The sequence below is a fragment of the Megascapheus bottae genome, chromosome 13 (assembly GCF_031878675.1).
Source record: "Megascapheus bottae isolate mThoBot1 chromosome 13, mThoBot2.hap1, whole genome shotgun sequence".
NCBI lineage: Eukaryota > Metazoa > Chordata > Mammalia > Rodentia > Geomyidae > Megascapheus > Megascapheus bottae.
Genome location: NC_143521.1, coordinates 57,487,119 through 57,508,430, shown reverse-complemented (window position 1 = coordinate 57,508,430; position 21,312 = coordinate 57,487,119). Strand labels below are relative to the sequence as shown.

The following is a 21,312-nucleotide window of genomic DNA, read 5'->3' as shown; positions in this document are numbered from 1 at the left end:
AGACAAACAAGCCTTCCCAAATGCCCAGTGAGTAGAAGAGCCTGAGGGCCAGCTTGCCTGAACAGCCCCGGACTCCTGCTTTGGCTTTGCTTCTTTCCTCCCTCCTTCATCCTACAGCCCCAGCTCTCAGTGCTGGGTACTGAAGGGACAGCTCCCAGCCCGGCGGGGTGGGGGCGGGACATGGGGGGGGGGCGCACTGGCGCTCCTGCCCCAATCCAGCTCACCAGCCCAGGGAGTGGGGCAGCTGGCGATTCTCCAGTCTGAGAAATGAGCAGCTGGGACGTCGCGCCCTGGGGACTCTCAGGAGTCTGGATTTTCGTGGAGATAGAGGGCCTGGCTTCATAGGACGCACAAGGGCGCTTGGCCCCTGAGACCAGCCGAGTGCACCCCCTCCTCCCCAGTCCCACTGCCTCCTCTCGGCATCCGGGCTGCAAGCTCTAGGGACAAGATTAGGAACATCTGCCTGTCAGGACACTGCCAGGTGCACGTGTGTGACCATCTAGCTCTGGTGTGTTTGCCGAGGTTTCTGGGGCTGCGGCGCGGGGCCCCCCGTGTCAGGGGGCTGTGGGTGCAGTCACCCTGTCCCTTTACCTTTGGTCCTGGTGTGGATCATCTGTCGTCACTGGCTGAGATGCCAAGTGTCTCTTTTCCTGGGTGGGCGCACGGCCCCGACGCCCTTTCCACCCAGCTGCCGCCCTCCGGCCTCCAGCCCTGCGGGTCACAGCCCACGGTCTCGGACCCACCCTCCTTGCAGGCTGAGACCAGGGACTGTGTGGTTCAGGGGCCTGTCACCATCATCTGTGCCAGAGCCAGGCCCTAGCAGAGCAGTGAGCGAATGGACGGTGTGCGCTGGGAATCTGCCTCTCTGGGTTGTGCCCTGGCTGTCCGGGGTTCGGGGACAATGAGAATGTCTGGCCTCGCGTGTGCGAGCCTCGGAGCGCCGCGCATAAATATCTACAGCTGTGCAATGCGGTGCGCAAAGCAGCCGGCGCGTGTCGGCGGGCGCGCGTGTACCGGACTCGCGCGTGTGCCAGCAGGCCCGCGCATACTCACGCCTGCCGTGCGGGTGTGAGCCCGTGTGCGCGTGTGTGCGCGTGTGTGGGCACGCTCGCCGCTCCTACCCCCGCTCCGCGCGCGTCCCGGGGGCGGGGAGCAGGGGTGCGTCCGGGGCACTGCGGCTGGGCTGCCCGCCCTGGGCGCTGCGGCTCCGCGCCGACGTCACCGTCCCTCCCTCCGCGCCCCGCCCCGCTCCGTCCCTCCGCGCCCCGCCCCGCCGCGCCCCGCCTCTCCGTCCTTTGTAACCCGCGGCGGTGCAGCCCGCGAGGCCCCGCCCCGGACCCGCCTTGGCCCCGCCCCCGAGGCGTCCGGTCCCGCCCCCGGACGCGCCCCTCCCTCGCCCGGTCCCTCCCTCCCCAGGCCGCAGTCGCGCCTGGGCCGCCGCGGGCCCCGCACCCAGGCGCGGAGCTCGGCGCACGGCGCACGGCGCTCGGCGCGCGGCGGCGGCGGCGGCGAGGGCGGCGAGGGCGGCCGGCCGGCCTTGGACGGGCATGGCGGACCGGCGGCGCGCGTGGAACACGGAGGACGACCTGCCCGTGTACCTGGCGCGGCCGGGGAGCGCGGCGCAGACCCCGCGCCAGAAGTACGGCGGCATGTTCGCGGCGGTGGAGGGCGCCTACGAGAACAAGACCATCGACTTCGACGCGTACAGCGTGGGCCGCCGCGGCTCGGCGCGCACGCCGCGCAGTGCCGGCCGGCCCGACGCCATGGGCCTGCCCGGGCCCGGCGGCAGCGAGGACACGGCCAGCGACGTGAGCGAGCCCTCGGGCTCCGCCGTCAGCTCGCCCGGCGAGCGCGAGGACCGCCCGCCCGCGCTGCACCTCCGCTGCCCGGCGCCCGGCGACCTGCCCCTCGGCCGGGACAATGGCCAGGTACCCTCGGGGCGCGCGTGGGGGCGGGACCCCTGGGGACCCCCGAGCCCGCGCTGCCCGGGCGCCGGGAGGGACACCCCTCCCCCACCCCACCATTCCCGGGCTCCGGAGAGGATGGGCGCCTGGGCCCGGGCTGGCCAGCGGCGTTGGTGGACTGCTAAGGAACCCTCGAGGCCCAGGCCTGGCGAGTCTTCTGCAGGAGGGAGGGCAAGGCCATGGGAGAGGAAGTTAGTTGGCCAGAGCCGTCCGTGAAGCCTCAGGGCGCAAAGGGGCCTCCGGGATGGATGAACCCGGGCGCCTCGTCTGGGTTCAGAGCAGGGAAGAGAAGTGCCGCTTCCGTACCGTGCGCCCATCCGCCCAGCAGCGCGCGCCAGGAGCCGGGCCCGGGTGTCCCCTCTCCCTCCCCTCCCTTCTCCCCCCCCTCCGGCTGGGGAGGGCCATTAGACCCCTACTTATAAGCGCACCTGTCTTCAAGGGTTGCTCCTGCGTCTCACAGCGAGACGAGGCTGTGCCTACCTCACTGAGCAAGTTGGAGGAACAGCTGAGATTTGAACCTGGGTCTCTAGGTCCTTGAAGGTTCTGTGCCCTCTGCAAGTGGGGTGGGGGCCATCAGAGAATGGCTGCGGCAGGGCTTGGACCCTATTTGTCTTCTCCGAGCTGGGGGTCGCCAGGGAACCCCGCAGGGGTGCGGGTGGGCGGGCGGGTGAGGTCAGAGCCATGTGTCTGGGCGACGGAAGCTGGAGCGTCCGAGGACACCGGGCGCCACCCTGGTCCAGACCCGGCCCCACCCTCCAGAAGTTCCCCCAGAGATTGGGTCAATTGAGAGCCGCAGGTCGAGAGCATTCTAATAAAGGTTTGCTGCTGAACCTTGACACACCAGCATCATGTTAATCGACCCTGGCACACGTGCTCCGAGGGACAAAAAGTGAACTCGGAGGGAGGCTGAGCTGGATGCGGGCGGAAATCTGGGAGGGCTCCTGGGAGAAGGGGGCTGAGTGCGCCTGGCTGTGGCTTTTGCCGCTCTGGAGCTTTCCAAGGTCCTGAATCCGGGCCCGAGAGCGGCGCAAGCCGGGGCGAGGGGTGGGGGACGGGAGGGAGGGAGACGGCCCGAGTCCGTGCCCTCTCCGCCGCTCAAGCGTCCCCCGCCAGCCCTCTCCCGCGCCGGTTCAGCCCCCCCTTGGGATCCAGACCCCCCAGCTCGATCGCAAGCCTTCAAGGCCCAGGCCCCAGGCGCCCCGGCCGGCCTGGGGATCGCCCCGCTGGAACCGCAGCGTCTCCGTCTGGGACTCGGGTCTTCCCTGGGCCTGGATTGTCAGGGAGGCGAGGGCGCTTTGTGCCGGCCCGAGGCGCGTGTCTGCCGGGGCAGTGTCGCCCACACCCGCTGCCTGGCCATCGCGCCTCGGCTCTGGGGGATGCTGGTCGCTTCGTCTTCTTGCTCCGCTTCCCTCCTCCTCCTCCTCCCCCGTCCCCACTCCGGTCCCTTCAGACCTCCCGCCCGAGCCTCTTAGGGGCTCGGACGGGCCCTGGGTGGTGCCGAGCGCCTTTCCCTGGAGGGAGGGAGCATTTACTCCGCAGACAGCGCGTCCCGGGCTGGGGTGGCGGAGGGCTGGGGTTCTGGGCGGGCCTCGGCGCTCGCGCCCCTCCCCAGCCCGCCGGGCTCCTTCCCGGGAGGAGGAGGGGTCTCTGCTGGGCATGCGCAATGCTCGCCGCGGCCAGAGGCCCGGCAGCTGCAGAGCTTTGTACCTGACAAGTCTGCCTGGGAGCAGCGGTCTGTTTGTCCGTCCGGCAAGAGCTCCTCCCTCTGGCGCACACGTGGTCCAGCGCCGACCCCTCAGCCCTCCTGCCCAGACCCCCCACGGACCCCGGGGACTTAGAGCCCAGGCAGGGAATCTAGGAGTCCGGTGGGAGACGGGCCCCACCTGCAGTTTCCGGCCATACTCGATAACTGGGGACCAGGGCAGGGGCCGCCTCAACGAAGGACACTTCCACGGGGCAGGAACCTGGCGTCCAGACGCTGCTAATGCCGTTTGCATCTGGGGGCCAGTCACATGTTGGCTCTGAAGAGCCTGAACAACCAGAAAGGATGGCAGGGTGTTCGGGAGCACTGAGCATTTTCTCCGGGAATGGACAGCCCCGTCCTCAGCTCAGGCCCAGTCTCTGGTCTCTTCCTGTGCACCCCTGCCCCCTCCCAATGGAGGGGACGCCAAGGAGACGGTTTATGCAGCAGGTGGTTGGGGAGCGGGCACCTGTGCGGTGCTGGCCGGAGCTGGCAGGGGCGCTGGGCTCTGGTCTCTCCGTGGGAAGCTGCGTCTGGGCTGCCTGCCCACCCGCCCCGCCAGAGAAACCTGGGGATCCCGGGTCCCCCGGCTGTCACAGGCCGGGAGGCGAGGCTGCTGCGCCCCCAGCCCCGCGGCCCGGCTGCAGGGCCCCGGCGCTCGGTGCCCTGGCCCGGCCTTCCCAGGCGTCGGCCCGGCTGTTGTGCGGCGCGGGCGGAGGAAAGGGGTCACCTTTTGTCTGGGTTGGAACATCGGGGGAGGCTGCGGCGTGGAGGGGTTTGAATGGGATCTGGAGCCGGGGACGCCGAATGGGCTTGGTCCACGGGGAGTGGTGGGGAAATGGGCCAATGGAGGCGCGGAAGGAGGGGCGGGCGCTCCCCGGATGCCAGGCGGTGGCGCGGGTGGCGCTGCCCTCGTCTTCCTCTCCAAAGCCTCCTGAAACCCGGACGCCCCTTCCGGAGGAGGCGGCCCGGCGGGCGCGCGCGCGCGGGCGAGGTCCGGGCGGGCGCGCGGGGGCTGCGCTCGGAGGGAAGCGCTTCCTGGTGCGAGCGCGAGGGGCGAATCGGGCCGGGCCGCCGCCGCCGCCGGGAGGAGCTGTGGGTCTGCAGCCCCCTCCTCCGCCCGCCTCTCCCTCCTCCGCCCGCCCCTTCCCCAGCCGGGCGTCGCAGCCGAGCAGCCGGACGGCCGCGCGTGGGTAGCTGCGGGCGCCGGTCCCCACCCCTCCGTCCCCCGTCCGCCGCCCCGTCGGCCCTCTTGGAGCCCGCGGAGCACTGCGCGGAGGAGCCATGTCCTACCAGGGCAAGAAGAGCATCCCGCACATCACGGTGAGCGCCGGGCGCCCGCCCTTTGTGGCCGGCGGGTGGTCGCGGCCCGGCCGACTCGGGGTGGGGGGCGGCGGCGGGGGAGCCGTGGCGGCTTCCCGCGTGGCCGCGGGCGGGGCGGGGCGGGCCTCGCCCGGCCGCCCCCTCCCCCATCCGCCCAGGACAATGCGCGGAGCCGCGTGGCGGGGCGGGGCGGGGCGGGCCTGGCCCTCTTCCCCCGAGCCGCCCCCGCCCCTCGGGACCCGCGGGGTGGCCGCGGACCGGGCTGAACAAAAGAGGGAGGGGCGCGGGTGGACCGCGCGCGCGTGGGGAGGGCGGCCCCCGCTCCTCCGGGCACCGGCCGGCTGGGGAGGGGGACGGCAGGGAGGGACGGGGGGGGGGCGCTCCCCACTCCCGCCCTGATGGATGGGGATGGGTGGAAGTCAGCGCCGTGATGGAGGCGCTGCTCGCCCTGGAAGGGTCAACCCGGGGCTGAGCCGCCGAGGTGGGCTGGGAGGGAGCGCGCTGGGGCCTGCGCGTCCCGGGCGCGACCGGAAACAATGGGGCGCTTTGTGTGGGTGGGGCGGGAGGGCGCCGTGGTCAGCCGCTGGCCAGCCCCGGGGAGGCCGGCAGACCCCTGCAGGGAGCCGTGGTCAGCCGCTGGCCAGCCCCGGGGAGGCCGGCAGGTCCCGCAGGGAGCCGTGGTCAGCCGCTGGCCAGCCCCGGGGAGGCCGGCAGACCCCTGCAGGGAGCCGTGGTCAGCCGCTGGCCAGCCCCGGGGAGGCCGGCAGACCCCTGCAGGGAGCCGTGGTCAGCCGCTGGCCAGCCCCGGGGAGGCCGGCAGGTCCCGCAGGGAGCCGTGGTCAGCCGCTGGCCAGCCCCGGGGAGGCCGGCAGGTCCCGCAGGGAGCCGTGGTCAGCCGCTGGCCAGCCCCGGGGAGGCCGGCAGACCCCGCAGGGAGCCGTGGTCAGCCGCTGGCCAGCCCCGGGGAGGCCGGCAGACCCCTGCAGGGAGCCGTGGTCAGCCGCTGGCCAGCCCCGGGGAGGCCGGCAGGTCCCGCAGGGAGCCGTGGTCAGCCGCTGGCCAGCCCCGGGGAGGCCGGCAGGTCCCGCAGGGAGCCGTGGTCAGCCGCTGGCCAGCCCCGGGGAGGCCGGCAGGTCCCGCAGGGAGCCGTGGTCAGCCGCTGGCCAGCCCCGGGGAGGCCGGCAGGTCCCGCAGGGAGCCGTGGTCAGCCGCTGGCCAGCCCCGGGGAGGCCGGCAGGTCCCGCAGGGAGCCGTGGTCAGCCGCTGGCCAGCCCCGGGGAGGCCGGCAGGTCCCGCAGGGAGCCGTGGTCAGCCGCTGGCCAGCCCCTGCAGGGGTCTGCCGGCCTCCCCGGGGCTGGCCCTAGGGAGTGGGGGAGATACCTGGGCCTTCTTTATGCTCTGCCCTCGACACCCAGAGGCAGTGTGGCCCGCTTGTCAGCACTGTAGCTGCTGAGGAGTCCGTGGAAGGAGAGGGACTGTGGGAAGAGGGTGGGGTCCTGGTCTTGGGTCCCTCAATTCTGCCCTCCTGAAGAACTGAAGCATGGTGGGGTGCAAAGATCTTTGGGGAGCCAGGTCTCTGAGGTGGTGTAGGTCCCTGTGCTCAGAACTCCTGGTCCCAGGAGGAGATTAGCAGGTCCTGGCTGGCCGGGAATGAGGGATGCAGCCATACTTCAGCTCTGCCCAGCCTTTTGTACCACACGGCTCTGATTCCCACCCTGAGGTTCCTCCAGAGTTCTGAACACCCTCGGGCCAGCCTGGCAGAGCCTTGAGGTGTGATCACACCACCCTGGGCTCCAGAAGGTTCACTCTCCTTGGTGCAGAGTACAAGGTTGGCCCGAGGGAAACAGAAGCCCCAGGGGATGGTTTCAGGGAGCGCTCAGAACAGGGATGCTGAAATCGCCCTTCATTTCTGGAAGAGCTCTCCGGAGGCATTGTGCTCATTCAGCCCACCTTGGCACGCCTACCAGACAGAACAAGCCAGAGATAGGAAGCTGGGGGTGGGCTTTCTGTCCTGGACCCTTCAGCGGCACAAGGCATGTGTTGTGACAGAGACCTGCCCTTAAAGGCCATGGTGGCTTCACAGATGCTACCCCGCTGTGTCCCAGAGCTGTCACCCGACAGTGATCCGCATCTGGTCTCTTCTGGGCACTGTGGGCTGCAGGGGAGGTGAGAAGGAGCTGCAGACCTTGCCCTGACCCAGGTTTAGCAGAGGCTGATTTCTAAGCTGCCAAGGATGGGGGTGACATGAGAGGGGACTGCAGCAGGGATGCTCAGTCTCTCAGGGAGAGGCAGAAGTGCTGTGCAGGAGAGACTTAAAGAAGGAGACATGCTGGGGATGGAGGGAAAGCACTCCCACCCCTGCCCTGCACATGGCTTCTCCTCCGTGCTGTCAGAACAAACCCTGGAGATGCTGGTTGTGTTTCCAGCAGCCTGGGTCAGACCTGGCGAAGATCTGTGCCCAGGGCTGGGTAGAGGGGAGGGGGACAACTCTCAGCCTGCAGCCCCAGGTCCTGCTTGGAGGGTTGGAGGGTGTGGAGTCACTCCTGCCACACCCATGGGGGTGAAGAGAAGAGAATCAGAGCAGAGAGCCAGGCATCTGGTGGGGGCACCACGTGGACCTGCGTGGCCCCGGGCTGGGAGACGGGCAGAATGAGGAGAGCCTCCCGCTTGCAGTGGTTCTGTGGGGGCCCCCATCCCTTCCTCTCATCTCCATCTCAGCCGCTGCCAATCACAAGGAGGAGTGTGGTGGAGAGAGAAGAGGGGGAAAGTGCCATCACTTAGCTGTGCCTCCAAGGACTGTTTAAAATATTGATGAAGGTCTCTTTCATGTGTGGTTTATTTAATGAACGGCGCAGTCCGGGATTAACTTGGCTGTTTCTAGGGGCCCACTGTGTGTAAAGCAAGTAAGTGCAGCATCTTGGGTGTGGCTCTGAGCAAACAAAGGCCTTGGTATCCTGGCCCTGTAGAAGACTCTGCTCTACAGAGCTTGGGGGGGTGGGGAGGAGAGACAGTCTAGGTGCCCTTCATAGTGGTTGTAGTTATCGTTAGAAGTAAAACCTAGCAGCACTAAGCACGACCTCCCTTACCTCCCACGTGGTTCTGGGAGCAGAACAGCCAGGGAGGAAGTCCAAAAGAATAAGCTAAGGTCCAGAGGTATTTGCTGGACAGTGGATGAAGGATTCACGTTCATGTTTCCGTTCAAGCACATGGGCTGCCCTGCTAGGAAAAGTCACTCTGCTTATTGGGGGAGGGCAGTGGGGGATGGTGTGTTTATTTGTATCGCGATATGCATGAGTGGGCCATACTGTGTGTGCTTGTAAGTGTACGATAAATGTACGCATGTTCAAACAGTGCAAATAGTTGGGGAAAGGAAGCATTTGTTGACAGACACTGGGCTGTCAGTGTGTAAATCCAGGAGGAGTGCCACACTTCTCCCAAGGGTGACGTTCAGTCACAAAGGATCCGAGACGCCCACAGTCGCACGATTCACTGTGTGTGTTGTGACATCAGCTGGAAGTCAAATACGGGAGGGAACTGAGGATCTAGGAACTGCAGAGAACAAACACGACAGTGCCTTGCGCGGGCAGAGGCTGGGCGTGATGCTGGTTCTGAGGTTCTGCCGTCCAGGCCAGATGCCCTCAGTGATCACAGAAGGGCAAGGGGCATATTCTAACAAGAAAAGCACCTGATTTTGATGAAAGTATGACCCAGAATTTTGGAGGGGACATGAAGTGGTTGGAGTTACATCTTCCACCGTGTAGCTACCACCACACTTTTGGTCCTGTGCCTGGGCTTCTGTGATGAACCAGGCCAAGGTTTATTCACATGCCAATGGCACACTCCTGTACCTGGTTGTACTTCCTTTCTCCAGGCACAGACTCTTCTAGAGAAAAGGGAACTCTGGCTAGCTAGAAGGTCTTGGGTATATACTGGCCACATTCAAGATGGCACAATGCGCTTGCCACCCAAGGGATGACGTGCAGGTGAATGCATGCCAGTACAGGCATCCAGAAGTCTCAGGAGAGGACCCGGCAGTGGCTGGACGTGTGAGCCTGGAGGCAGCCTGGTTGGGGCTGGCAGCTGGAGAGAAAGGAAGAACACACAGAGCAGAAGGGAATGCTGGATGAGACTGGCTGCAGACAGTGTGAACTTTTTTCTCCCCTGCAGGATCAGAAGGCCAGGAACTTGGGAGATTGGCATGGGTGGGTGTAGATGTGGGCTCTGCAGGGCTTTGGAAGAGAGAAAGAGCCAGAGCTCCCTGAGGTGACAAAACGGATGCAGGGCTTCTCAGGGCATTCCTGCTTGCCCTTCATCTGGGCCTGCATAGCCAGTTGGCATACATCTTTGGCAAGATGCTGAAATTCCTTCTGTGGGAGCCTGATTGCTGCTGGAGGTTTGTGAACTGGGAGAGGGTGCGCTGGAAGGGGCAGGTAAGGAGGATTCTGATGTGAGACTGCACCACCTGGGTTTGAATTGACATGCTAGGTGTGCGGTTTGAGGACAAGAGCCCACAGATTCTGTGTGCGGTAAGCATCATGGGCTGCCTCTTCACCCTGGGCGGGGGAGTGGTCATCTCAGTGCCAAGGCACACAGCCCTCAGATTTCAACGCATGGCTGTGGTGTGCTCTGTGTGGCTCCTTCCATGGAGACCCAGGCAGAAGGAACAGCAGGGCACCAACTGGAATGTCTTTCCTCCCACCTGCTCGTTAGTCTGCCAGCCAAAGCAAGTGGCGTGACCAAGCTCTAAAGCCCCCCCTGTTCTGCTCCAGGAGATGTGAGGGGTAAGTGGGAAAGATCTGGCATGTCAGAGCCGATGCCTAGGTGGTCGTGAAGTACCCGCATGAAAAGGAAGAGGAAATCCCACTGGGATTGGGAGTGAGCAGCAAACTGGGTGTGCTGGTGGGCAGTTAGAGATAGAGCGCCATGAGCAAGAAATACAGTACAGATGGAGAAAGAACTGTGGACACGAGGTCCTGCAGGAACTGGGGCAGTGAAAGCTTTCTGCAAGCGCGGCTCTCATTCACCATGTGCCAGAGCTGGTGCAGCTGTGCTGCTAATTTTGGACCAGCATGCAATGCTCATTTCGCTGCAACCAAATCTGCAGCTTATCTGTCAGGTGGTGTGCTCACACTCACAAGCAGGAAGCTTGTGACGAGAGCCTGGCTGGCTGTTATTGGGCAGAAGCCCCTGCCATGGAAAGGAGCCTTCACAAGCCCTTGTCCCCACTCCCAAGGGATTGAAGCGGTCAGGACAGACACAGTGCCATGGCGCTGAAGGCTAAACCTGTTTGACCAAGAAACATTCTAGGCCTGCCATGCACAAGGAGCTGTGGTGGAGATTGCACAGTCTCGGTTGCTGTGTGGTGTTTGGTGTTTAATACCTTCAATACTGCAGAATTCTATGCGCTTGAACATATTTCCTGAGCACAGAAAGACCAAGACCCTGAGTGGCCCGGAGAGATAACGTGATCACCCATGGCTTTGCCCTAGGGATTGGTACTGGTGATTTGGGCTGCAGGGTGGGCCTTGGGGTGAAGGATAGGAGCTGGGCTGCTTCACAGAGCAGGTAATGACGTCACAGGAGGTGAGGACAGTGGCAGGTGAGGTTACGGCCCCACCCTCCTTCCCCAGGCATGGGCTACACTCACTGGAGCTTGCTTCTGGACTCAAGCTCTGAGTTATTCCTCCCGGAGCTTTCCCACACTGTCCTTCCTCGTCTCTTCTGTCCATCTGCTCCACTGGGTGGTGGGCACGGGAGGCCAGGGCAGGGTCTGCTCCCTCTGCTTCTCAGGAGCCACCCCTGCACTTGTCATTGTCCCAGGAGCTCTGTGTGATGAGTAACAGATGGAGTCCAGACTTCAGCAGACTGCTTCTTGAAGGAGCAAGGCTTTAATCACATCTGCCCTCTGCCTGCTTCCACAAACACCCCGTCTGTGGACTGATCTAGTCTTCCTGGAGTAGCTGGAAGTCTGCATGAAGGGCTTTTGGAGCACAAAGCAAAGAGAAAGGCTTCTAAAATGGTACTTCGGCAAGGAGGAGAGGATGGACCAGCTTTACTTCGGGGCTTCACTGTAGCTTACACCGAAGAGGAGACATTTTAGACAAAGTTTGCACATGCAAGCTGGGTTCCGTTGCCTGACCCAATCATCACTGATGTCAGAACTAGGAATCAATTCCTTGGAAAGATGTGGTACAGAATTGCGTGGAGCAAGCAGGCAGCCCTGGGAAGAAATGGTTTCTGTCCCCAGATGTTGCTGCCATGGGTGGTTTATCAAACTGCTCACCAGCCCTGAGGGCTTCAGCCCTATTGAAATCTCAGCAAATATTTGATCCCTGTCATCTCAAAGTGGAAAGGAACTTGGTAAATGTTGTGAAGTTTTCTGCATGTGTCTTTTGCATTTGAGGAGGCAGGAAAGAGGATGCATCAATGCTTCTTTTCCTATGTTCCCTTTCGCACTGGTACATGAATTCCTCTGGAGACAGAGAGCTCACCGCTTCTCTGCTGGCCCTGCTGTGGGGCAGCTGTGTTCTTGGAGGGAACTTCTTCATGTGGAGTGCCTGTCTTCCCCCCAGATTTCCCCAGGTCCCTGCCCCTCAGCATGCATTCTAGAGGCTCTTCCCAGGCCCTTCACTGGCAGGATGATTCCAGGCCCTCATTCCTGATCAAGCACAATTTCTGTGTCTGGATTTTACTTTCCTTCTTTTCCTTCCTCCTCTCCCTTTTTCCTTCCTTCCTTCTTTTTTGAACATATAGAACAAGGATAGAAAATCAAACTTCATTGATTGAATATTGGTCTTTAAATTGGTTGAAAACATTCTAGGGTCATAAACTTCTTTGGAAGCTGATAAAAAAAACAATGGAATTTCCACCTGTTTTTTGAAGGTCTGAACACAAATGTGTGATATAGAATATTGGAATTTATTTTTTTGGTGCCAGTCCTGGGGCTTGAACTCAGGGCCTGGGATCTATCCTTGAGCTTCTTGATGCTCAAGGCTGGGAGTCTACCACTTGAGCCACAGCTCTACTTCCAGCTTTTTTTGGTACCATTTATTAGAGGTAAGAGTCTCACAGACTTTGCTGTCTGAACTGGCTTCAAACTGCAATCATCAGCTATCAGCTAGGATTACAGACATGCATCCTCAGGGCCTGGTTGGATTATTTTTTTTTTGCCAGTCCTGGGCTTGAGCTCAGGGCCTGAGCACTGTCCTTGGGCTTTCTCAAGGCTAGAGCTCTACCACTTGAGCCTCAGCACCACTTCTGCCTTTTTTCAATGTATGTGGTACCGAGGAATCGAACCCGGGTCTTTGTGCATGCTAGGCAAGCACCTTAACCACTAGGCCAAACTCCCGGCCCCTGGGTTTTTTTTTTTATACCAGGGTTTGAACTCAAGGCCTTATACTTTCCAGACAGTGCTCTATCCCTTATCTGTACCCTCAGCCATTTTTACTTTGTTTTTCAGACAAGAGCTCCCATTGTCCAGATCTGTCTTCAGATCATGATTCCCGCCCTGTGTCCTCCATGTAGTTGGTCCCACTGGGTGTGTACCCACTGCGCCAGGCTGGAGTATGGGATTCCGCAGGCCAGTGCTCGTGTATGGACCATGTCTCCACGTTACCACAGCAGGCCTGTGAGGTCACCCCTTTGACCATAGACCTTGTCTGTAGTTCCATCTATAGACAAGGGGATCTCGACAGAGATTGTGTATCTCATCAGAAGTCACCAGCAAAGAAGCTGCATGGGGTCAGCTGCTCTGCTGGCATCACGTGGAGCATCCTGAGGCCTCCTGGGAAATGTGTCAAAGCAAGCTGGCCAGGGGCTGGCCATGGTGCTGTGGACTCTCTAAGGAGACTTGGGGTCCTCGAGTCGGGCGGCTGCATGTGGTGGGGAGGGGGAAAGTCCATGAGCAGAGCAGCCTGGCAGGTGACCTATGACACAGGGAGGAAGGCCACTGCCAAAGCTGTGCAGCGGGGAGCCCGAGGGGGGTGTGAGTGGACCAGATCAAGGGCAAGGGAAGGCTGGCCAGGCCTGGAGGGGCCCAGGAGTGAGAACCTTGTCCCTCGGAGAGGAAAAGCCAGTGAAGGGGCTTGAGGAGAGTTGAAACATGGTCACGTTTGTCTCAGAAAGGTCACTCTGGCTGTCACGTGGTGAGGACCAGATAGACAGCAGCGAGACAGGTGTGAGGGCCAGCCTGAGGCCCGCACAGGCAGAGGGGGCTCAGGACCACATGGCCAGGGAACTCCGGGAAGGCCTGGGAGAGCCCTGGACCATCCCTGCCCTTCACGTGCTAGGGGTTTAGTCCCTGACAGAGCAGCACTAGGGCGGTGGGCGATGTCACCACGGCCTGGGCTCGAGGTCACAGGAGTGAGCCTGCTGTAAGGCAACCCGCACAGCCCCACCTTGGGGCTGGAAACTCCTACATCTGGAAAATAAAAATTAAGCACCTGGATTGTAATTTTGACCAGGCAATGGCTGAGCTCCCTCCCCTTCCTTGCTGAGGGACCTGTAGCCCCTGGAATCCACCCTCTGAGAGCCTGGGCTGGCATCCAGCCTCTAGGGACACTGGTATCGTGTCGCAGGGGAGAGTACACGGACTCCTGTCTTCTGCCAGCTTCCCCAGGTGGGAGAGGTCAAGTAAGGAAAGGGCAATGTTAAGACCTAAAAGTATCTGACACCAGCGAGGGCCATGATGAAACAAGATGTCATGGCTCTGTTTCCGCTGGGAAAGTACAAAAATGACAAAACAGCCAGCAGGTTGAGTGAGAAAAGGAAGCGTCTGGGTAGGTGGAGGATTTGGAGAAGGCTCCCTCCGGGTCTCAGCGTTTCAGGACCGAGGGCAGTGCCCGCCCCACCTGCTTCTCTCCGGAGCTGCCATCCCGCGCCTTGTCTGGGTGTATGTGGTTCATTTTGCCGGGACGTTCTTCTCCCTGTTCTTCAGCTTTGTTGAGTTCATGTTTTAGTCTTCGTTGAGGATGGCTTTACTCTTGGCTTTTGCTAAGTGGTGGTAAAAGTCTCATAGATTTGTCTTCCTAGGTTTGAAACTGTGATTCCTGGCTCGGTTCAACCTCTTGAGCAATGAGAATTACTGGTACCCACCTTTACTTACAAACTCCAGCTTCGAGGAGACATGATTACTGTCTTCCTTCTCTGCCTAGAGTGGTAGAGAGCTTTCCTAACAAGCATAAGGCCCTGAATTCGAACTCCAGGACCATAAAAAAGGCCTTTCTGAGCTTTCTATCCACAAAACCCTTCTATCACCATCCCTCGGAGCCCAGTCTCCTCTGCACGTGGCGCTGACACCCGTGGCTCCCTCCTGGTGGCCCTCTCTGAAGCCCTAGAATTAGCCATTCTGTTTGTGAGTTCAACACCCAGATTCTTCTCAGTGTTCCCCAAGTGACCCAGTGTGACAACTGCTGACAGGCTTGGAGAAGCCTGTCACATGGGTCATGCGTGGAGTAAGACCAGAGCCTGTCCTCCTCTGAGTCTGGCTGTTGTCTCTCCACCACACTGACGTGAAGACATGTTGGTGCTCTCACCGGGAAATGAGTCTTCTCTGGCCGATTCTTAAGGTAGCTCTTACCTTTTCCTGAGCTTTTCACGAGCTGTCAGCCTTGCTCTGAGGCATATGAATAGTGGTTTGTGTCCAGGGACCACTGGGGTTGCCTTGGGGAGCTGTTTCCCCCTCTCCTATGAGGGCCAGTGGCAGTACTGGATGATCTTTCTTTTTGTTTTTTGTTTTAGAGATACAATTTTTCTGTTTTTGTGAGGTTGGATGTTACTTTATTTTATTTTTGCCAGTCTCAGGTCCTGGGCACCATCCATGAGCTTTCTCAAGGCTAGTGCTCTACCAATAGACCAAACTTCTGGCCCCTTCTTTTTCTTTTTGATTTTGTCATTCATGGGGTTTAAATCCAGGCACTCTCCCTGAGCTCAAGGCTCGCACGCTACCACTTTGAGCTACAACTCCTGTATTCAGTCTTCTGGTGATTAATTAATTAAGTCTCGCAGACTTATAGCTGGGTTGGGTTTGACTACGATCCTCACATCTCAGCCTCCTGCGTGGCTAGGATTACAGGCCAGAGCCACGCAGACGTATGAACTTGGGATTGTAACTTAGAAGTATGGAGTGTTTGCCTGGTGTGCCTGGACCCTGGCTTTGATTCCCAGCACTGTAAAAATAATTTTTAAGAAAATCAGAAAATAAGATCTCAAGAAACATATGTACTTTGTTTTGTGAAAATTAAAAATAGCTCACATTTGTAATTCCAGCTGCCTGAGAGGGGGAGGCGGGAGGATCTCAGGGTCAAGAGCAAGCCTGGGCAAGGGTTACCCAAAATGAAGATGAAAACAAAAGGAACCATGACCGCCTGCCCTTCCATCGCTCTTCGTGGTATGGCTTATGTGGTAGAGTGTTTACCTAATATGTGTGAGGCCCTGGGTTCAATTCCATGTGCCAAAAACATTACTAGGATGGCCCAAGGTTGGGGGGAGATCAAAGGATTGTGTTGCAAGGCCAACCTGGGCAGGTGTAAAAAGATTGACAAGACCCCATCTTAACCACTAGCGTGGTGCTGTAGGCATATGCCTGTCATTCCAGTCATGCAGGGAAATACAGATAGGAGGATCACAGTCCAGTCCAGGCTGGTCTGGGGCATCAAACATACCCTAAAAAAAATAGCCCCCAAATGGCTGGAGGCGTGGCTCAGTGGTAGAATATCTGGCAAGTGCAAGGGCCCTGACTCTAACCCAAGTGGTTCCAAGAAAAGGAAAAAGAAAAGGAAAAGAGGACATCCGCTCAGCTTGTGCCCAAGGATGGACTTGTTTTCTCAGAATTATACTGGCAGCTGAGACACGTGGAGAGTTTGAGCCCCTTGGGGGCCTGTGCAGTGTCTGGCAGCGGGAAGGGGCTGTGTAGACACCGTCAGACTCCGCAAGTCCTCAGCAGGCAGCGATGGTCTTCCCACAGGGGGGCTTCAGAGCACCCCGCAGGCGGAGCTTGATGAACCTGCTCTTAACCTTGATGAGGCAGACACTACTGCCAGCGGGTAACTGGATTTGGGAGCCATGTGGCAGCAGTGGTGACTCACACTTCCCTGCTTTCTGGTGCCAGGGATGCCTGCCTTCCCCATGCTTCACAGATGCACAGGGCCCCTCCTGTCCCAGGTCCTCAGTGTCTGCCAGGGCCTGCTGGGGTCTCCTCCTGAGAATGCACAGGACCACGGCTGGCTTCTGTGGTGGGGTGTGGGGCACTTTGTTAGGCCTATAAGCGAAGAATCTTGAAGCCTTCTCTCCAGAGACCCTCCTTCTGGGGAGAAGGTGTCTCCCTATCCACTCATCTTTCAAGAACCAGGTCAGTCACTCATCCATCCAGCTGTCGATCCACCCACTGATTGTCTTCTGTATTTAGACTGTCCATCCACACATCCCTTCATCTACTCACTCACCATCCATTCCTTCAGGCCTTATTCTGCCCAACCATCCTTCCTACTTGCCACATATCCATCCTCCAATATATCCGTCCATCCATCCATCCATCCAGCCAGCCAGCCAGCCATCCTGCCATCCTGCCATCCTGCCATCTTTCCATGCATCCTGCCTATTTGCCTGCCTTCCATTCATCAATCCATCAATTCATGCTGCCATCCTACCATCCATCAACCATCCATCCATCAACCATCCATCCATCCATCCATTCATCCATCCAGGTATCCTGCCTGCCATCCATCAGCTTATCCATCCATCCATCCATCCATCTATCCATCTATCCATTCATCCATCAACCATCCATCCATCAACCATCCATCCGTCCATCCATCCATCCATTTTCAAATATATTCATCCTTCCCTCCACTCATCCATCCATGTAGTCATCCCCCCTGGTGTCCATCCATCCATCCATCCATCCATCCATCCACCTGTCCACCTATCAGACTATTTCTAAGGCATAAGAAACAGCATCGAAGAAGCCAAATCACTGCTACTGTGGAGCTAACACTGACCAAGTACACTGCGGGGCAGACTTGGTGGTGGCACCCACCTTATTTAGTGTACTATTGGTCTGATGTGTGGTTATGCCTTGCAACCCAGCGAGTGATACATGAGAGCTTGGAGTCATGGGGCCAGCCATGTGTTAGCCACCAGCACAGCTACACAGTTGGCCAGCTCTGTTGTAAGGAATGCAATGAGACACACTGGGCACGCAGCACCGAATCTCCCGCAGGTGGCAGCGTGTGGTGCTCAATGCGAAGGCTCAGATGATGGACGCTGAGTAGAACCATGTGGGAATCGAGAGCGTGCACTGTGCCAGGAGAGTGGGACTTCAGGTTGGCTGTGGCCTCACTCTGCAGGAAACAGTCACCATGCTGGGCCCCACCCATTTCCCCACAGGGTTTCCAGTTCCATAGCTGGCTAAGCTCAGCCTGTCCCTGCTGTGTCTGCCTCTCACAGTAGAGACTGGAACCAGGGCCTGGGGCCCTCTCGTGCTTGTCTCCGTCCCTGGGCATCTGATGGCTTCCATGCCCACCTCCTGCTGGGCCTCTGGCCATTCTCTTCCCTAGCTCACCCCACTTGCAGCCCTTCGCCGGGTCTGCTTGTGTTCCTTTACTTTCTAGCTCTGCACTAACGCTACCCACCCAAATATGGTTCAGCCTCTTCACCTTTCCCTCAGAACCCCATTGCCCGGCCCCACTACTCGTCAAACTTCTGAGACTCCCAGGAGAGCAAAGCAATGTTTCTGATGTCTCTTGATCCAGGCCGGGTTGGGAGCTGAGGAATAACTCAGCCCGACAGGGCCGTGTGAGAAGAGGCTGGACAAGTGGCAGTCCTCGAGTCACAGATACACGAAGAAATGTCCCTCCCCTCAGCACTGGGGCTTGAACTCAGTGCCTGTGCCCTCACTTGGCTTTTTCTCTCCAGGCTAGTAGTGCCATAGCTCCACTGCTGACTTTCTGGTGGTTAATTGGAGTTGAGAGCATCAGCTTTCTTGCCTGGGCTGGCTTTGAACCGTGATCCTCACATCTCAGCCTCCTGAGTAGCTAGGATTACAGGCGTGAGCCGTGCCCTATTACTCTCTTCTCCCAGCCCCCACCGGTGCCCCCACCGGTGCCCCCACACAGACACACCCCCATTCACAGCCATGTCCATGGTAGCTTTTTAAAGTCTAGATTCCAACCATGTGAACGCACATAGTTGCCTTCCTGAGTCTGACTTATCCTGAGTTGCACAGTGAACTCTAGATGCACCCATTTTCCTGCACATGCAGACTTTCTTCTTCATGACTAATTCTCCCCCGTATAAATGTATCGCGTTTTCCTCATCTAGTCTCTGATTGGCTGGCCCCTCGCTGCTTCCCTATCTTGTTATTGTACGTAGAGCCACCACCGGCCTGGGCCCAGGTGTCTCTCTTGTATGTTCATGCATTCTTTTGGATAACTGTGCAGTAGCTCCGTGCTTGGATTCTTGGTGAGTCTGCACACCTGTTTATCTGCACAGTCCTCCACGGGTCCAGGCGTGCACGGAACTGCGTATAGGTGGACTGGCACAATGTCTGGGATTTGTTTTACAAATAGCTTGGCAAAACCAAAAAGCATTTGAAAGGGAGAGAGGAGGCAGTTGCTCTACCACTTGAGCCACATGGCAGATCTGAAGTGCTGTTGTGATTTGGGCCTGGAGGCTGCCCTCTCTGATCGTCCCATGCCTTCCTGTGAGCTGGGATGGCAGGTACCTGTGACCACACCGGGCCCCCTGGTTGAGATGGAGTCTCGCTGATGTTCTTGCCGTTCCGGTTTGGCCTCGAACCGCGAGCCTCGCAGTCTCTACCTCTGGAGTAGCTGGGGTTCGAGGCACCATTCCCTCTATGCCCTTACCTTATTTGAAAGACCTGGGACATTTTTTTGAGTTTAAAAAAAATTTTAAATGTGTTTATTTTGCCATTTCTGGGGCTTGAACTGAGGGCCTGAGCACTGTTCTTGGGCTTTCTCAAGGCTAGCACTCTACAACTTGAGCCATAACACCACTTGTGGCTTTTTTGATGTATGTGGTACCAAGGAATCGAACCCAGGTCTCCATGCCTGCAAAGCAAGCACTCTACCACTAGGCCAAACTCCCGGCCCCTTGGGACATTTTTGATATTAAAGATAATACCACCCCTCTCCGTGCTTTGCTCTGGTGACACTGCCCCCTGCCTTGCCTTTCAGAGTGACCGTCTCCTCATCAAAGGCGGGCGCGTTGTCAACGATGACCAGTCCTTCTACGCCGACGTCTACCTGGAGGACGGCCTCATAAAGTGGGTGGATTAGAACCCCGTGTCCTGGGCTGCCCGGCCTCTCACCACTCGGGCAGCTGGTGCTCTGCCCTGGGGTGTTCCTGTGTGTGTATGGGGGGGTGGGGTGAGTGTTTCCCTGAGGCCCCTTGTCTGTCGTGTTGGGCTCTCACCAACTGCCATGTGCCACCACCTCGGTGTTCGCTTCCAGCCTTAAGGCTGGGCTCTCCTGAGCCCCTGTGTCTCACTCTTGCTATGGGGACGCTGGCCCTGTTGGCTTTGAGACCCTCCCCGCCATCCATGATCTAACCCCCCTCACACCCTTCAAGGCCCTGCCTCTGAGCACGGCCGCGCGTGCACAGGGCTTGGCCATGAGTTTGAGGTGCACGCTCCAGTCGCCATATGAGGGGGTGGCTTCTTCAGCCCCACACGCCACTGGCTTTCGTGGAACACTGTGGATCTGCATTTGCCCAGGGAGGGGGTTGTAGATTTTTACTCACTGCCCCTCTGGCCTCTTCTCTTGATGCCAGAGGAGGGAGGAGTGGCTGCCTTGGTCCAGCGTGGGTGGCATGGGAAGAATGGTCATGGAACCCCAGCAAGATGGCATCACACAGAAGGAGCCTTAGTGGGAAAGAGAAGGAGGGGAGGAATAGGGCAGTGAGAGGAAGCTGAGGATTGGGGGTGCAGTAGAAAAGACCCCCCAGGCAGAGCAGCTTCTGAAGGGAGGGGCCATAGGACAGGGCACCACCCAGCCATTTGTCTGCCCAATCTAGTACAGATTTTAGCCATTGCAAAGCCCGTCAAGCCTTCCTCTGCCTGCAGGCCTCCTTCCACCCCCACCTGTTCCCTCTTTGGGTCCAGGATCCCAAAGGATCTCGTGGCCATAAGCCCTTGCCGGGGGACCCAGCTCTCCCAGTTTCCCTCCGTGGTCAGTGAAGCCGGTGGTTGTGAACAGAGCATCTATTAAGTGCCTGCTGCAGGCATAAACACACGAGGCCTGAGAACTTGTTCAGCAAATCTGCAGTTTCCCTACGTTCAGGCTTTGTCAGCTCCAGCCATGGCTGACAAGCCTTGGGTCCTCTCCCCGCCCCTCCTCCCCCGTGTGTTTCTAAGCCATGGCCATCTCATGGAGGGCATTTTGAGTGTTCCACCCCCCGGCTGTGGTCACCTGCGCTGACCCAGAAACCACAAGTTCTTCCTTTGCTTTGCTCAGCCCCAAGAACCTTGATTTCCGTGACTTTGCTGAGTTCCACTCACAGCTCTTCAGCCGTGGTTAGTGAGCCCCTGGCTGAGTGGGCCAGGGCCAGGGCAGTGCCCTGGTGAATCAGGTGCCCGTCCTGGGCCTGCCCTCCCTCCATGGTGCTGTGTGACCATCCGCCCCATGCTCCTCCCTTTGGGGAGTGTCTGCTGACCCCATGGGAAGGAAGCAGGCTGTCCCAGTGGGCAGAGTCCTGGCCTGAGACTCAGGGAACCTGGGCTTTGGTCCAGGCTCAATCCAGGTACTGACTGAGCCTTGGGTCATGAGTCGCCAGGCCTTTCTCTTGTGCAAGATGGGCCTGACCCCCACCTCCTGCCTTCCACCACAGAGGTGTTGGAGGGATAATGGAGAGGTTGGTAAAGAGTAGGTGCCCCCCTCCACCCAGGTATCCTTCCTGGATGCCAGCCAGCTTGGATCAGCCGGGACGGTGACTCTGTTTCCCGCCCTGCTGCCTCCTCTCCTGGAAGCCTCCCTGGATATCCAGGCAGGGGTAAAAAGTTCCCCTCAGTTCCTGAGGCCTTCAGGAGTCCAGTGTGTGGGCACTGGCCACCTCCCCCTTCTCCGCCATGGCTCCATGCCAGGCTGTGAGTGCCACATGCTCCCTGGAGCTGGAGCTGCATGGCGGCCCCTCCCATTTCGCATCTGAGAACACAGGCCTTCTCTTGTCTGCAGACAAATAGGAGAGAACCTAATCGTTCCTGGAGGCGTGAAGACCATCGAGGCCAATGGGCTCATGGTGATGCCAGGAGGTGTGGACGTCAACACGTCC

The 21,312-nt window shown here is 59.4% G+C and overlaps 1 protein-coding gene across 2 annotated transcripts in view; it reads left to right on the top strand.

The window, feature by feature from the left end:
* The first annotated feature begins 1,517 nt into the window (after window positions 1-1,517).
* Window positions 1,518-21,312, top strand: part of Crmp1 (collapsin response mediator protein 1) — a 39,679-nt gene continuing 19,884 nt past the window's right edge. The window contains exons 1-3 of one of the 2 annotated variants that reach the window (XM_090343843.1): window positions 1,518-1,928; window positions 19,221-19,309; window positions 21,216-21,312. The exon at window positions 21,216-21,312 is cut by the window's right edge and continues 88 nt beyond it. In XM_090343843.1, coding sequence (XP_090199969.1) covers window positions 1,548-1,928; window positions 19,221-19,309; window positions 21,216-21,312 — 567 coding nt within the window. In that variant the 5' untranslated portion in view covers window positions 1,518-1,547. Of the gene's footprint in view, window positions 1,929-4,785; window positions 5,029-19,220; window positions 19,310-21,215 lie in introns of those variants that run through there. The other variant, XM_090343844.1, reaches the window with a different exon arrangement.